The sequence below is a fragment of the Bison bison genome, unplaced genomic scaffold (assembly GCF_000754665.1).
Source record: "Bison bison bison isolate TAMUID 2011002044 unplaced genomic scaffold, Bison_UMD1.0 scf7180017864531, whole genome shotgun sequence".
NCBI lineage: Eukaryota > Metazoa > Chordata > Mammalia > Artiodactyla > Bovidae > Bison > Bison bison.
This window is the reverse complement of record NW_011495081.1, coordinates 8,455,847-8,471,436: the sequence shown is the minus strand read 5'-3', so window position 1 is coordinate 8,471,436 and position 15,590 is coordinate 8,455,847. Positions and strand designations below refer to the sequence as shown.

At 52.3% G+C, this 15,590-nt stretch overlaps 1 protein-coding gene across 1 annotated transcript in view; it reads left to right on the top strand.

Moving 5' to 3' along the window:
* ABTB2 (ankyrin repeat and BTB (POZ) domain containing 2) overlaps nt 1-15,590 on the top strand; it is a gene marked incomplete at its 5' end in the record, with an annotated part of 185,313 nt that overhangs the window by 141,346 nt on the left and 28,377 nt on the right. The window contains one exon of the mRNA XM_010831838.1: nt 2,175-2,388. Coding sequence (XP_010830140.1) covers nt 2,175-2,388 — 214 coding nt within the window. The remainder of the gene's footprint in view (nt 1-2,174; nt 2,389-15,590) is intronic.

Below are 15,590 nucleotides of genomic sequence, written 5' to 3'. Positions count from 1 at the left end.
ACTTTACCAAGCCCTTTGTGCCAAGCATGATGTTAAGTCCTTCACGTTGGTTATTTATTTGAATTCTCAGAACTTGTGGTTAGAAGCAATTATTTTACAGATAAGGAAACTGAGGCTTTGATAAGTAACTTACAGAAGGCACACAGTTTGAAACCCAGGCAGGTCTGACTCTGGAGTCTATGCTTTTAATCCACTTACCTGATGATTCTCAAATCTGACTGGACATTAGATTCAGCAAGGGAAGTTTTACAAACTATAGACACCTGGGTTCTGCCCCAGGCCAATTAAGTCAGTTTTGGGGATGGAACCAGGCAGGTATCAGGGACTCTGTGCTCTCAGCCCTCTTGGCCCTGGGATCTGGCAGGAGGCACCCAAGCTACAGCTGTGGGCTGAGCAGGGTCCGCTGTATATAGAGGAGTGAGGACCCAGGGGTGAGGGGGCATGGAGGGCTCTTTCCCTGCGTGGAGGGCTCTAGTTCCAGGACTGTCACTGTCCCTGCTTGGAAACCAAATGTTGTCACTCTGGCGGTCATGGGAGGACTTGGCATCTGATGAGCTCAAGTCAAGTACCACCAGAAATGTTTCAGAATGAAGTGAATGTGTAAGGCTACGTTTTCATTTTTCAAATGTTTGCTGAGCACCTGTTGTGCAGTAGAACCTGTACAGGGCCCCAGGGATACATGGAACAGGGTACTGGACCCAGATGCTCCGCAGGGAAGCTTAAGGGAATAAGTGAATGATTTATTTGGTCCTGCCAACATCAAATGACACTTCACCCGCCATAATAAAACCTGCTGGTTTCTCCCTCCATAGGTTCAGCTTTGCACAGAGGCTTTCTATCCAGGGGGCTATCTGTGAGGAACTGCATGGGGGTGTAGGAAGCTGACCCGCAGGGGACGCTCCTCTGAGTTCTCAGGCCTGAGAAGAACGGAAGGCGCCACTTTTCCTAGAGCGAGGGGCCCGCGGGTGCCTGGGGTTGTTTCACCATCCTTTCTCAGCATTGTGGCCTCACACAATGATGGGATGTTTCCTGTCCTAAGCTGGTGGGGTGTTGAAAAGACTTGACTGGGGAAGAATCACAGCACAGGATATAGGAACCTGAGGACCCCACAACCTTCAGGAGGGCAGGCCGTGGCCTGGGCCTCCTCTCAGTTCATGGACTTTGGAGACACACAGATGTGGATTCAAGTCTAGACTCCACCATTTTCTTAACCTCTGGACACCATGGCATCCCTGTGACCAGGGAAATGCATGAGGTCAGTAAATATTTACTTACTAGATGAACCTCAGTTTCTTCATCTGTAAAATGGGGATATACTTGGACCCCAGCAGTGTACAAATCAAATTAAATCCTTTTTCTAGAAAAATGGAACACCCAGCACGTAGTAAGCATAGTGGACGGTGGTGGTAAGAGTGTTCCTTGGGGCCATTGGAAAGGGAAGCCCTTTTCTGCAGAAGTACCTGCACTTCGGGGACTCCCCTGGTGGTCTAGTGGTTAAGAATCCGCCTTCCAATACTGAGGATGTGTGTTCCAACTTTGGTCAGGAAACTAAGATCCTACATGCCACGGGGCAGCTAACCCCTCACTCCTCAACTACTGAGCCCGTATGCTGTAGAGCCCATGCTCTGCAACAAAAACCCGAGGGCCGCAACTGGAGAGAAGCCCCCCGTTGCATCTAGAGAAAGCCCACACACCACAGCAAAGGATCCACGCAGCCAAAAATTTTTAAAATAATTAACAAAAAAAGAAGTACTTGAACTGCCCCAGACAGCACGGGAAAGAACCACCACACAGCCTGGCACAGGAATTAGAGGCTGAGAGGAGAGGCCCAGAGAGATTCCCATGGTCGGAGCCGGGAGCAGGCCCGTGGGATGGTGGAGAGAGTGGGGATGTTGAAAAAGAAACTGTATTAGCATAAGGTCTGGTGGGGCCGGGCCCTGCCAAGTGTTTCATTGAACTGTTAGGGCAGGACTGGAAGTGAAAGGGAATCTAGATTGCTATTGTGCGTCTGGGTGACAGTTGCCACCTCCGCCTGCTGCCTCTGGGTAAACAGTAATTATGCATGCCGGCTTAGGCACTGTTCCTCTAGCCAGCAAGGATCCTTGGAAGAATGTGCACTGGCGACTCAAACGTTTTCTGTTTCTCCCGCTCTCTCCTGCCCGCCTCCCCGCCAGGTGACCTGGTCTCCCGCGCCATGCACCACATGCAGGGCCACCACCCGCTGTGTCCAGGCTCCAGCCCCGCCCGCCAGGCCCGGCAGCCGCCCCAGCCCATCACCTGGTCCCCCGACGCCCTCCACACACTGTACTACTTCCTGCGGTGTCCACAGATGGAGTCCATGGAGAACCCCAACCTGGACCCCCCGAGGATGGCGCTGAACAATGAACGGTAGGGCTCTGCCTTGGGCTGCGTACCTGGTGGGCCACGCGACCCCGTGTGCGTGTGGAGTGCCTGACAAGGTGGCCGAAGAGCCCTGACCCTGGCCTGTTTGCCTGTGGGGAGGTGGCCTGACACGGCGAGGACTGTGCATTCAGATGGAGGAAGGTCTGGCCCTGGAGTGCAGCGGGGCTTGTTGACCCTGGACTGATGTATTGTGGGTTGCTGAGGCTCCGAAGTTGGGCTTTGGCCCCTCTCAGCTCTAGCACTCATCACCTGGGCTCTCAGAAATTCATTTGCCTCTTTTATAAAATGAGGTATTCGCTCCTACCTAGAAAGGTGGGTGGTAAGACGCGCGTGAGCTCACGCTCTCAGAAAAAGCACTTAGGACAACGTCTGGGTGGTAACTGGCCCTCCATCAGTGGTAGCCGTCACCTCTGTTGATGACCGCGATGTCACTGTTACCATCATTCTTGTTAGAAATCTCAGGCATGTTTTGCCCCGTCCACTCATTTTACGGATGGGAACATCATGGCTCTGGACGATTATCTGATCCCCAGCAAGTTAGTGGATGAACAGCCCCAGGGCCCAGGCCTGCTGGCTTCAGTCTAGTGCTCTCCGGTAGGGGCCCAGCCCTTTCCCAACTGATGGAATTGGATCATCATCATCTTAATCCTCTGGGAGCTATCTAGCGAATGCAGGGCCGAGGCAGGCAGGGCCTGACACAGAGTGAGAAGGTGGCAAGTGGAGGCCCCTGCTTCCCTGAAGGAAGCACCAGCAGGGAGGTGGGGTCAGAGCACGGGCCCTCCGCCCCAGCTGTTTCTGCTTTGCGGAGAAATTGTTGTGGTTGTCAGAGCTTGGCTGGGAGGGCGAAAGGGCCAAGAAAACATCTGGAGAGGGTGGGGATGGGGAGAGAGGGGCCTTGCTTATTGGTCGGTGAGGTCCCCGAGGGTGCCTGAGGCTGGGTCACACAAGCAAAGGTGACTGGGAGAGGAGGCGGAAGTACCTCCCTGGGACCCGCTGCCCCAGGCTGGGCGGCTTGGCTCTTGGGCTGTGACCATGGCCATTGGCTGCGGCGATGGCCGGGGAGGTGCTCTTCTGCAGGCACTGTGCCCAGAATCCCTGGGATGTCTTTGTGGCCACCCTCTGGCTTTCCTCCCGGGAGGATTCCCAGGGCCTGATGTTCCGAAACATGGCATCAGGGTTCCTGTGTGACCCAGGCCGCTTGTCTGCGTGTGATTGTTGCAGCTGCGCTGAAGTGGTAACATACACACCAGTGTGTGTTTAGATAGCCCGTTATTTACAAACCGCACTGTCTGTGGCACAAAGAAATTGGACGCAGAGGCATTTTTCCATGAATCATTTCAAATGAGTGTTAGACACATGGAAAATTGGAACCACCATGAGGAAAAAAGAATCCCCAAATGTCAGATTTGGGCACGGTAAGGAGGACACCTTAAGAATACCCAGGCGGGTGGACGGCCCGACAGCTCTCTGATGGCCCACCTCCTGGCTGCTAAGCAGGTCCTGCTGGACTTGGGCTCCCTCTGGGAGCCCTGCCACCCAAGGGAGGCCCTGCCGCCCTCGGAGAGCCAGGCTGGCCTTCCCGCCGCAGGCCAGGCCACATGTCCCTATGAGGCACTGCCGCTCTGACACCCTCAGCAGAGCTCTGGGGACCCTCTTCACTCCTGTGCACAGAGGCTGGAGCTTGCTAGGGCTCCAGGGAGACACCCTTTGCTTCTGTGAGTCTGGCAGTGTCTCTGTCCTCTCCCATCCCCCACTTCATTCCCTTGAGCTTCCTCCCTCTGTCCCGGGTCTGGAACATGGGGTCAGGTCTTGCAACCAGAATAGGGCAGAACCTCTGGGTCTGCTTGGGAATTCGATGGTTTGGGGATGTCTGGCTCTGTTGGGATTAAGGGACCTCTTCCATGACCTCGCACACGTGGACTAAGGAGCTCAGTTCAGTAACTTGGGTTTGGCCCATAACACCATTGATGGTGCCACTCCAGTCTGTGCTCGTAGGTTTCTGCTTTGAAGAAACTGCCCTTCTCCCTTCCCGCTGGGTGCTGTGTGTGACCACGATAATGCTGACAAGGGCCGGGTGGGTCACGCATTCATCTGTCCACGAAGCTCATCCTGGGTCCCTGCTATGCCACAGGCCACCTCTACACTAGTCGGTGGGGCTCCAGTATCTCTCCATGAGGACCATCCTCCCCATGGCCTCCTGCTCTGGGTTTGGAGGGAGGAGGGAAGTAGGGACTGCAAGGGGGCAGCTTTGCAGGGGCACAAGAAGGCGCTCTTACGTGCTTCCTTCTGCCACTGCAGTGAGCCGGGAAGCAGTGGGGAAGGGAGCACAGGCTTCAGACAGAGCCTGAGCTCAGATCCAGCCTCCCATACAGGCCCCTCCATGCCTCAGGCTCCCTATCTGTAAAATGGGGCTGTGAGATAACACACGTGAAAGGAGCCACCTCTTCCCTTTAAAGGGGCAGCTCTACCTACTTCTGCTACTTCCGTGCCCCACAATGAATCAGCAAGGTGCGTGCTAACATTACAAATGGGGGCACAGGGCTGGGGGGCACCGAGCTGCTGAGTACCCGGGCAAGGATTCAAATCAGGTCTCTGACCTGAAGGCCCTCGCCCTCCACCAGCCAGGCTACAGCATTCCCAGCCCCAGCTGAAAGCCAATCCTAAAGCTCTAAGAAAATCTGGGTGGCTCCCAGCCCTGGGGACCCACCTCCTCCAGGGCTGTTCCGGCCCCACCAGCCTCTCCTCTCCCAGGACACCTTCCTCGCCTCCTGGGGAGGGCCCCTGCAGCTGAAACCTCCCTGCACCCTCCCAGGATCCCTTTCTTGCTGGCAGCTTTGCATCACAGGCACCAGCGAGGCATACAGCAGGGTCTCAAACACAGGATTAGTCCCAGCTGCCACCCTGCAGGGCACATCATCACCCGTGACCAAGCTCAGAAAGTGAAAGCACTTGCTGTCAGAGATCCAGGGTTACCCATGGAGATGGGGGGAGCCTCCTTCCCCCCGCTCCGTGGTCTGGAGGAGAACGGACAGCCATCTGGCTCAGCACGGTCCTTGCTCACTGTGCCTGGAGGCAGAGGGACGGGGAGCCAGAACAGAGGGCATGGTCCTCCTGGGAATGAGGAGTTTGGGGATGTGGGGAGGGAGGTCGTGGAGACATGCAGGAGCGGAGGGAGGTCTGCTGTCTCGCCAGTGAGTTGCTGGACGAGAACATCATATAGCAGAGCACATGGAGGGAGACAGATACAGCTAGAGAGGCAGAGGGGGCAGAGGTGGAGGGGGGCAGAAATCTGGCTTTCTGCCTCAGAACCTTGGGCACTGGGGGTGCTCAGACTCCCCAAGAAGTGCTGCCAGCAGCCCGGAGAAGCCAGACACCTGCGGAATACTGGGAACGAAGGTGGGCCGCTTGTCTACACCCCAGTTCATTTGCTTGAGCTTCACATCCCTGGCCCCTGGCTCCCCTCTCCCCACCCCAGCCCTTCACAGTGCCCCTCTGTGGAGAGAAGCACGCTCCAAAGGCTCAGGCCCTGCTGGTGTTCAGGACACTGAGCCAGGAGGAGCGTCTGATTTGGGATGCAGCTTAGAAACATCTGGTGTCCTGTTTCTTAGCCAACGGAGTGCAATTGGAGGGGAAAACTGCAATTCAAAGAGATCTCACTTCTCACTGTCTGATTTTAGAACCTTCAACCTGTCCCTTAGTCTCTGCAAAGTGTGAGTTCTGTAAACAAGTAACATGTACGCCTCACAGCCACCCATAAGTTATGAGTGCTAGGGAGCTAATGCAGACAGGACTTTTTTAGAGCAGGACCTGGACACCGTGAATGCTCAGTATTAGCTACTATGATGATTAGTATCAGGCAGAAGGAACAAGTGAATGCCAAGACCATGTGGCAGGAGATAGAGGGGGGACCTGGGGGCGAGAGAGAGAAACTGTGTAAGAACAAAGAAATACAGTCCAGAATGATGCACGAGGGGGCTGGGACCTCAGGGGCCAAGGGAAGGGGAGGGCTGAGCCTGTGGCCTAGAAAGCCCTGCCCCGCTGTCTGGCTCCATGGTTTCGGGATCAACTGGTTTCCATTTGCCCTCTCCCCTGCATCCCCTCTCAGCACCTGTACTGCTCTGAGAATGCAGGTGCTAGGAAGCCCTTCCCATGCTGCTATGAGGAGAGGCCCTCCTACCAGGAGCCACCCCAGAGCTGTCTGGTACGTGGTCCTGCACCTCTGGCAGGGTCAGAAGTGACACGGGGCCCAGAATACTGGTTTGATACCAAACATAGTCCCCAGTTCCCATGGAACTAGTTTTGCTCAAAGTCTTTTTCCAGGTCGGATCCCAGAAGAAGGTACTCTTTGTCCAGCCCAGCCCTTGGGTGCCCTAATCCATGTCTTGCTGGCCAAGGGGGTTCCTGAAAGTATGTGGACAGAACTCAGAAAAGCTGGAGTTAGCAAAGATGTGAGCCCACAGGGTTCTGGCCAACTCTACTTAAAGTCCATAATATGACCTCAGGTACTGCCCAAGGTTGGGGGCTCCACCAGCCTCTAGGGTCATCCTGGAGGTGTCATCTCTACCATCTTCTTGCAGCATGACATGTCAGCCCATCTTTCTAGGCCTCCAAGTTTCCTTAATGGTAAAATGGTGAAGATAATAAGACGCTACTGGGATTAAATGAGTTGAGTACAGTAAAGCTGTACCTGGTCCATAAGAATAAACAGTGGCTGTCACCCTGCCCGCCCTCCCCCCGCCCCCATTATGGTTATCAGCATTCTTAGATGACATGGTTGACATTGAGAATAGTCTCTCTTCATTGATGATGAATGTTTCTTTAGGATGATGTTTCTTCAAAAGCGGTTCTCAAGCAGTATCTGGTTTAGTAATATGACTACAACTCGTACAGTTAATACTACTACTAACTACTATTGATACTACTAAGATAACTACTGCCACTACCAATAATAATAATTAATAATGCAACTCCTAATATTACTCCTACTTACAAACACCCCTACTGATTATAGCTAGCATTATAGAACACGTATTAAGTGACAGATACGATACCATCTTAAGCACTTCACTTATTAACGCCACGTTTCTCGCTATACTTCTGTTGATCAGCAGGGAAGGGATATAAGAGAATTACGAAGGACTGCCTCATGTGATTGAGTCTCTTGCCTAATAAGAGAGGCAAAAACAAGACAAGGGGAAAAAACTGAGCATGAGCTGGCAGATAGTGTTACAGGAAGCTTGATTGTCTGGTACTTCGTTAGGTCAGCTCTCAGGCCCTGCCACTGGCCTGGATTCAATCCCAGCTGTGTTACTTACGAGCTGGTGGCCTCGGTCACTTAGCCTCTATGCCTCAGTTTCTTCTCAGCACAGGACCAGGAGTGCAGACTGCATAGAAGTGTCGTGGGGATTGAGTTAGTATGTGCAAAGTATTCATGCTTGGCACACAGTATGTGTCGGTCATCATCATGTTCTTTTCCTTCTTCTTTTTCATCATACTCACCATCCTGTTCCAGAGGATCTTGGAGAAGGCTGGCATCCTTGGAGTGGGGTGAGCATGTTAGAACAGGCTGGGCTTCTAACTGGGCCTTAAAGACCAGCCCCAGGACACCGGGACAGATGGGGTGTGGGCAGCAGAAGTCACAGAGGGATTTTGTTGCTTCACAGTGTGTATTTTGTGACCGACATGGATCTCCTTTTTTTTTCCCCCTACACTGGGCTTTCACTGCTGTATGCAGGCTTTCTCTAGTTGCAGCACATGGGGGCTACTCTTCGCTGCAGTGCGCGGGCTTCTCATTGCAGTGGCTTCTCTGGCTGCAGCCACAGGCAGTAGGTGGGCACACAGACTCAGTCATTGCAGCCCTCAGGCTCTAAAGCATGCTAGCTTTGGTAGATTTTATGCACAGGCTTAGCTGCTCTGTGGCACATGGGATCTTTCCAGACCAGGGATCGAACCTGTGGCCCCTAGATTGGCAGGTGGATTCTTAACCACTAGGACCTGGACAACCAGGGAAGTCCAGATCTACATTTTTTTCAAACACAGAATAGGTGTATGTGTGTGTGTTTAAGTCATCACTGATTGTTGTTTGTCTAGGTAGATGCTTCTAAGTGGGACTTGAGTGGTTTTCCCATGGAGACCTGCCTTCTCAAAGGTGTGTGAGGATCAAGCCAGCCCTTCCTCCTCCAGCCACGTGATCCGAACACATCTCCTTACCTTCTGAGCCCTGGTTTCCTCCTGTGTAGAGTGAAGATCCCAGCAGTACTTGCTTCCTGGGGGAGCCTCAAAATCCTGGGGCAGGGCTCCCAACACACATGAAACCCACAGTGAGGAGAGGCCCTTCTTTGTTCCAGTCCGGATGCAGGAGGGGGCTGTTTCCCCTCGGATGAGCACTTTACATAAATAGGAGGCACCCGCAGACAGGCTGAGTGTTCAGTCTGAAGAAATGGGCTCATTAATCTTTTGCTCAGCTTGCGAAAGTGTTTTCTTATCAAATAATAGAGATGATGGCGGTGATGGCTTTGTACTCCTGACTTGTGGTTCCCTTAAATACCATTTCAAGAAGATTTGCAATGTTAAGCTCTTTTCTTTCTACTCCCCCCTTTTGTGCATTAAATTTCCATCTGTTTACCCAGAATGGAAGTAAAAGAAATAAAAATAGCTATTGGATGGATTAAGTACTTTTTTCCACACACTCCTCAGGCTGGTGTGTCCAGGGACCTCTGAAGCCACTTGTCATGTGGTCTGCAGTGCTCACAGGGAGCCATCCCTCCCACCCCTAGTCATTCCCCATCCTTCTATCTCCTTTTTATTTTCCTCCAAGCACCCTCCTCTGTCTGAAGCTACCTTGTCTATGGATTTGCTTACTTCCTTTTCTGCCCTCTTCTCACCCCTCTAGAAGGTAAATGCCAAGGGTCAGTATAACCACTGTGACTCCAGCACATAGAACATTCCCTGGCACAGAGTAAGCAGTTAAATATTTTTTTCAGTGAGATAAGCTATAGAGCCTAAAGGTTGGACTTATGGAGTCAGAAAGACCATCCCTGGGATCTCTACTCTGCCGTTGATGCACTGTGTGACTATGGGCACGTTAATTTATCAGGCCTCAGTTTCCCCAGATTTTCATGAAAAATGGCTTGATCTGCTTGCCAAGGTTTTTGTAGGGTTCAAATGAGGTAATCCATTGAAAGGACTTAGCACAGAGTAAGCTCTTCATACATGGTAGCTGCTATTAGCTGTGTAATTACTATTTTCATAAACCTGTGAAAGGACTCATAACTAAATCGTGTTTAATGCTTAAATAACCCAAAACAATGGTGATTTTAAAAATCACATCTACTCAAAATGCTTGTTTTCTTTTTCTCTCATATATACCTCCTTCAGTCTCTCCCTTTAATTCCATCTTATCTCACCCTGACAGTAGCCAGAGAACCAGGCAAGTGACAAAGATTGGTAGACCAGATGGACCAAAGGACTAGCTCAGTGAGGACTGTTTTGAACAGAAATATGTACAAACTTTGGATTTATCACAACCCACCATCCAAGAATCTTAAAGAACTCTAAAAACTGGATTTCATCCACCCATTGGTTCACAAACCGAGCAGCAAGTCAAATGCTCCAAAGTCAGTGGTGTACTTGTGTCCCAGGCCCCTCGCTTGCTGGTTTGGTCCCAGTACCTACACAGGACAGGCTGCCACAGTCAAGTGTTAAGTGTGGGAGTGGTATGAACTGATACATATTTACATGGGCTATAAGCATCTGGGGGCTTCCCTGGTGGCTCAGCTGGTAAAGAATCTGCCTGCAATGCAGGAGACCTGGGTTCAATCCCTGGGTTGGGAAGACCCCTTGGAGAGGGGAAAGGCTACCCACTCCAGTATTCTGGCCTGGAGAATTCCATGGACTGTGTAGTCCATGGGGTCACAAAGAGTCGGACACAACTGAGTGACTTTCACATCACAAACATCTGGTTTGTGTTTGACAAAAGGTGTTTGTTTGTTTGTTTGTTTAATCTTTATTGTTATTTTTGGCTGCACTGGGTCTTTGTTGCTGTGTTCAAGCTCTCTCTAGTTGCGGCAAGCCGGGGCTGCTCTCTAGTTGCAGTGCATGGGCTGCTCCTTGTGGTGGGTTCTCTTGCTGCAGAGCACAGGCTCTAGGGTGTGATGGGCTTCAGTAGCTGCAGCTCACAGGCTTAGTTGCCCCATGGCATGTGGGATCTTCCAGGACCAGGGATCAAACCTGTGTCCCCTGCATTGGCAGGCAAATTCTTAACCACTGGACCGCCAAGGAAGTCCTGGACAGTTTTATGGCTTATAAAGCACTTTATAACCACAGCTGTCTAGCAGTTCCTCACAAGCTCTCGAGGGAAGCTCTCGAAGGAAGGCGCAGACTGAGGCCTTCTCCCACAGCAGAAGGCAAGACAAACACCCAAAGTCACCCAAAGTCACAGCTAGAAAGGGACAGCTCAGAGCTTAGACAGGGAAAGCCAATGATACGGCTACAGTGAATTCACGGTGTCACAGGCAATACCTCCCTCCCGCCTTCCAGGGGAGAAAGAACAAGACCCTGGAAGCTGGTCCCTCCATCAGCACCTCCTGTGACTTGAGCTGCTCGCTCTCAATTTCTTGGGGCCTCTTTCCCCACAGGCTTGAGTTTGCTGGCTCTGGGTAGCCAGCACAGGTGGGCATCCGTCCAGCTTTCGAGAAGGAGTGAGCCAGGGATAGGGGGCAAACAGAGGAAGTACCAGTGCCAGATAACAGAGGCTGGAGACAGGATCCCAGCCCAGCCATTGACAAGCGCCCCGGGGGCTGCCTGTTGCGTGTGACTTCCTGTCCCATTGTTGCGCCCACCGGTCCCACCGGGAAGGAGAGGACCGGGAATTGCTGGGCCCGGGGATGTTTTTATAACACATCGCCACAAATCCCCTTTGTCTACAGCATCGCCAGGCTCCCAGAGAGAGCTTCGGTGCTGGGAAGTCCCAACTCCAGGGAATGGAGTTTGCTTTCTCAAAGTTGGACTTTCCAGACCCCTGGGGATGGGGCAGGATAGGAGCTCAGGCAATATCTACAGTCACATGGGCGGGCTCTGGCCTGCTCCTACTTGTCTGCCAGCCAGCTCCCAGACCTCCCTCCTCCCACAAGCCCAACGCCTCTGACTGCCACCTCCTTGGCTGTTTTCATATTTCCGATTTGGGGACAGAAGGCTCTTAAGGGGTCCAGAGTGTTCCCTTGGGGCTTTGGGCCCCAGCCCAGCACCCCAATCCCTCTTGCCTTCAGTGCTGATGAGGCGGTGGGCACAGCAGGCCTGCGGGTGCACTACAGTAACTCTTTTCTCCCTCATGCCTGCCTTCCAGTTCTCCACCGGCCAGGGACTCAGAGCGTTTAATGCATGACAGTTTGGTCTCTGGAAAGACCCTGGAGTCTTTCACTTTAGAGCCAGACAGCTCACCACTGGCGAGCTGTGTGACCTTGGACATGTGTCCAAACCTCTCAAAGCCTTGGTGTCCACATTTGTAAAACGCAGACCAATAGTTATACCTCCCTTACAGGGTGCTGTTAAAGGGTAAAGTTTGCTTACTTGGCACATAGTAGGCCCTCAGCAAATCTTAGCAATGTGGCTTTACTGCTTTACTAACCAGGCCAGCATCTTCCCTGAAGCTGCAGTTGGGCTAGGGGTACAGAAAGGATGATCAAGTGCTGGGAACCTTTTCCTCTGACTGAGTTGGAGTGCACTGCCTCTACAGTACAAGTCAAATTCACCGGTAACCCTAACCCTTACACATGTGCTTCTCTGCCAGGCCTCAAGAGACATGCCCCTACCTCCTCCTAGAAGTTTATGGAAACTTTTTTTTTAATCCTTTCATCACGTGCTCAGTTACATTCAACTTTTTGTGACCCCATGGACTGTAGCCGACCAGGCTCCTCTGTCCATGGGATTTTCCAGACAAGGATACTGGAGTGGGTTGCTATTTCCTCCTCCAAGAGATCTTCCTGACCCAGGCATCAAACTCTTGTCTCTTGTGTCTCCTGCGTTGCAGGTGGACTCTTTACCACTTGAGCCATTGGATTGATTGATTGATTTGGGTGTGTTGGGTCTTAGTTTCAGCACTTGGGATCTTCATTGCTGTGTGTGAGATGTTTTAGCTGTGGCACGGGGGATCTTAGTTCCCTGACCAGGGACCCAACCCAGGCCCCTGTATTGGGAGCATGGAGTCTTAACTAACCACTGAGCCACCAGAAAAGTCCCTTCTGGAAACGCTTCACCCAACTGTGTGAATGGGTCCCCTTTCTGCCTTAGACTCTGGGGTATGGGAGAAGGCAGATGCTGTGTGATGATACTCAGCTGAGTCCAGACAGGAATACCTATTCAGCGACTAAATAAAAGACCCAACCCCCACCCCACTGCTCAGCAGTTATCCGCAGGATAAGTGGAGCAGGACAGCTAAGTCATAGGCTCCTCTCAGCCTGACTTGTTGGCCGAGGTCCCTGAGTGGTGACAAGCACCCTCACCATGGTTTGAAAGCATTGTGTTCGAAAGAAGGAGCTTGTGTTTGAGCAGGCTAGAGGCCCTTGCCGGCCTGACTTCTTTCACATGGTGAAAGAACTGTGGTCTCTTGTCAGCCATCACAGATGCTGAGCCTGGCTGATTCTGCATCTCTTACACCTTAATTCAGCAGCGAGCCCCATGGGTGAGGTGTGGCCGAGAGGCCAAGGGAGCCACACCTTAGCCAGGTGGAAAGAGGCCTGCTTTCAGCCCGCTGGATTCCAGGTGTGTGGGAAGCAGCGATACTCTGCTGGCTGGGCCAGTTGCCAACCAGCCAGGCCACCATGCGGGAGGGCCTTGGCCTGAGAGGCCAGATAGACGCCTTGAGGCTCGTGGCACTGGGAGCCCTCCCTGCTGGGTGGGAGAGGGTGGAGGGGTGCAGTCTCCACTGAAATCTGTAACATCCGCCCACATAAGAAGCCACCCTGGAGTCAGGCCCAGTTATCAAAGATAGATGGCTGTGTCCCCTGAATCGCGGCTCAAGGCCACATAGACATCTGCTGAAGCGCACCTGCCATTGCCTCCACCCTCCCAGAAAAACCTCCTCAGCCCCAGTCAGCCGAGTTCCCCCAGGAAGCGGTTCCTGGGTAGAAAATTCTGTGAAATGGTTATCTTTTTATCAGGGCAATATTTTCTTTCTTTTCTGAAGAGAACCATTTGTTAATACCCAAGTCAGCTCAGGCCTCCAAGCGTGGAAGACGAAGTGCTTCCCCATTTCATGAGCTCATCTGGCTGACTTAGAGCTCAGGGACCCTGCAGAGAGCACTAGAGTAAGAGCAGACCCCTGAGAACATGTTCGCAGTTTGAGGGCTCTGCCTCCAGGAGTGAGAGGCGTGCTGTGCATTTCTAAATTCAAAAGTTGAGTCTCTTATGTGGGCTTCTGTCCTGAGGGATGGACAACAGCAGTCTCTGCCTTCAGAGAAATTATAGTCTGAGGAGAAAGCAGTCAATGCCAGCTAGCAAAATGATTACAGCTGGTGTATGTTTGGGGGCTTCCTCGGTGGTGCTAGCGGTAAAGAACCTGCCTGCCAATGCAGGAGACATAAGAGACGTGGGTTCGATCCCTAGGTCAGGAAGATGCCCTGGAAGAGAAAATAGCTACCCGATCTAGTATTCTGGCCTGGAGAATCCCATGGATAGAGGAGCCTGGCGGGCTACAGTCCATGGGGTAGCAAAGAGTCGGACAAGAATGAAGCGAGTTCGCATGCATGTGCTGTGCAGGAGCAGAATGGAGACCAGGCTCGGGCGGGTGGGCAGAGAGGGCCTCCCACTGCTGCAGGGGACCCACGAGCCAGGCGAGGTGCTTTACCCAAGTGCTAAACGCTAGGGTGGCCGGGTGTTCGTGTTTGCCTGAGACCCTTGTCTCTTATGCCTGCTGTCCCAGAGGTGTTGGCAGGAACACTCCTCTTCCTTCTCAAATGTGGTCCAGCTTGGTGACAGATTACACAGTTACTGTGCTTAATACTCATTGTTCCCAAGATGAAAACGGTGGCACAGGGCCCAGAAAATGGGAAGCCAGAGTCAACTTACTAAGCTAGGTGGCGGTGGAGTACACTATTTGGGAGCTTGGATCTTGGGGGTACCCTGCCTGGGACTACCTCCCCACTCTGCCACTTACTAGGTGTGTGACCTAGAGCAAGTTACTTGACCTCTACAGGCCTCAGTTTCCCCGACCTGTTTCCCCTGTATAAAGTGGGGACAATAATAATACCTGTTTCCTAAAGTAGCAATGAGGATGAGATGAGTCAATAGATGTAAAGGGCTTAAAACAGTGCCAGGTGCTTAGCAGATGCTCTGTACACACTAGCTGTTTGTGTTTCCCGAGTAATCCTGCCTGCCTGAGGAGCTGGGCCAGGATACCCCTATTGCTACACTATTGGCCTCCCATCCATAGCTCATGTTGGGGTTCCCTGATGGGCAACCAATAGGAAGAGGTAGGGAAGTCGTTCACAGCTAATCATGACTGGGTTGTAATCTAAATTTATATCCATATGCATATCTGAGCAAGTAGAGGTTTTTCTGGTGCCTCTAATCTGTACCAGATGGGTTTTAATAAGAAAAGCATATTTCCCCGAAGAAAGCCCTAAGCCCTGCCCCTCACAGAAGTCACCTGACCCCAGGTGGAGATTCTGTTAGGGGTCAGCTGCCAGGTCCGAGGCCAAGGGACTGTGGGGGGGAGATAGTCCTCAGAGTCAGAAGAGAGATGCCTGCTCAGCTCTGACTCCAAGCTGAGCCAAACCACTCTGGTTTACCAAGCCATTCTAGAAAAATAATTAGTCCAAGATGTGAGCCAGACTAGAATCGCATCCTTTGTGCTGGGAGTGGAATCTGACTTCATTTGGGACAATGTTGGTTTCATTCTCCATGGATGTTTTGGCTTGGTGTTAGGCCACCGCAGCCCTCCGGAAATCTTGGGGGATTTGGGGGTGAGGGCCTCAGAGTTGGCAAAGCAGAGCCAACCTTGACTTTCCCAGAGCAGTCTCTGCTTGAAGAGCTGGCACTTGATTGGGAAAAGGTTGGCATCTTTGCAGGTTCCTGACTGTGCCACTTGCCAGGCCCAACCCAGGCAGCATGGCAGGGTGGGGTGCGGAAGCAGTGTGCTTCCGAGCAACGTCCTGAAGAGAGAAGGATTGGAGGGAAGGTCACCCCAATCC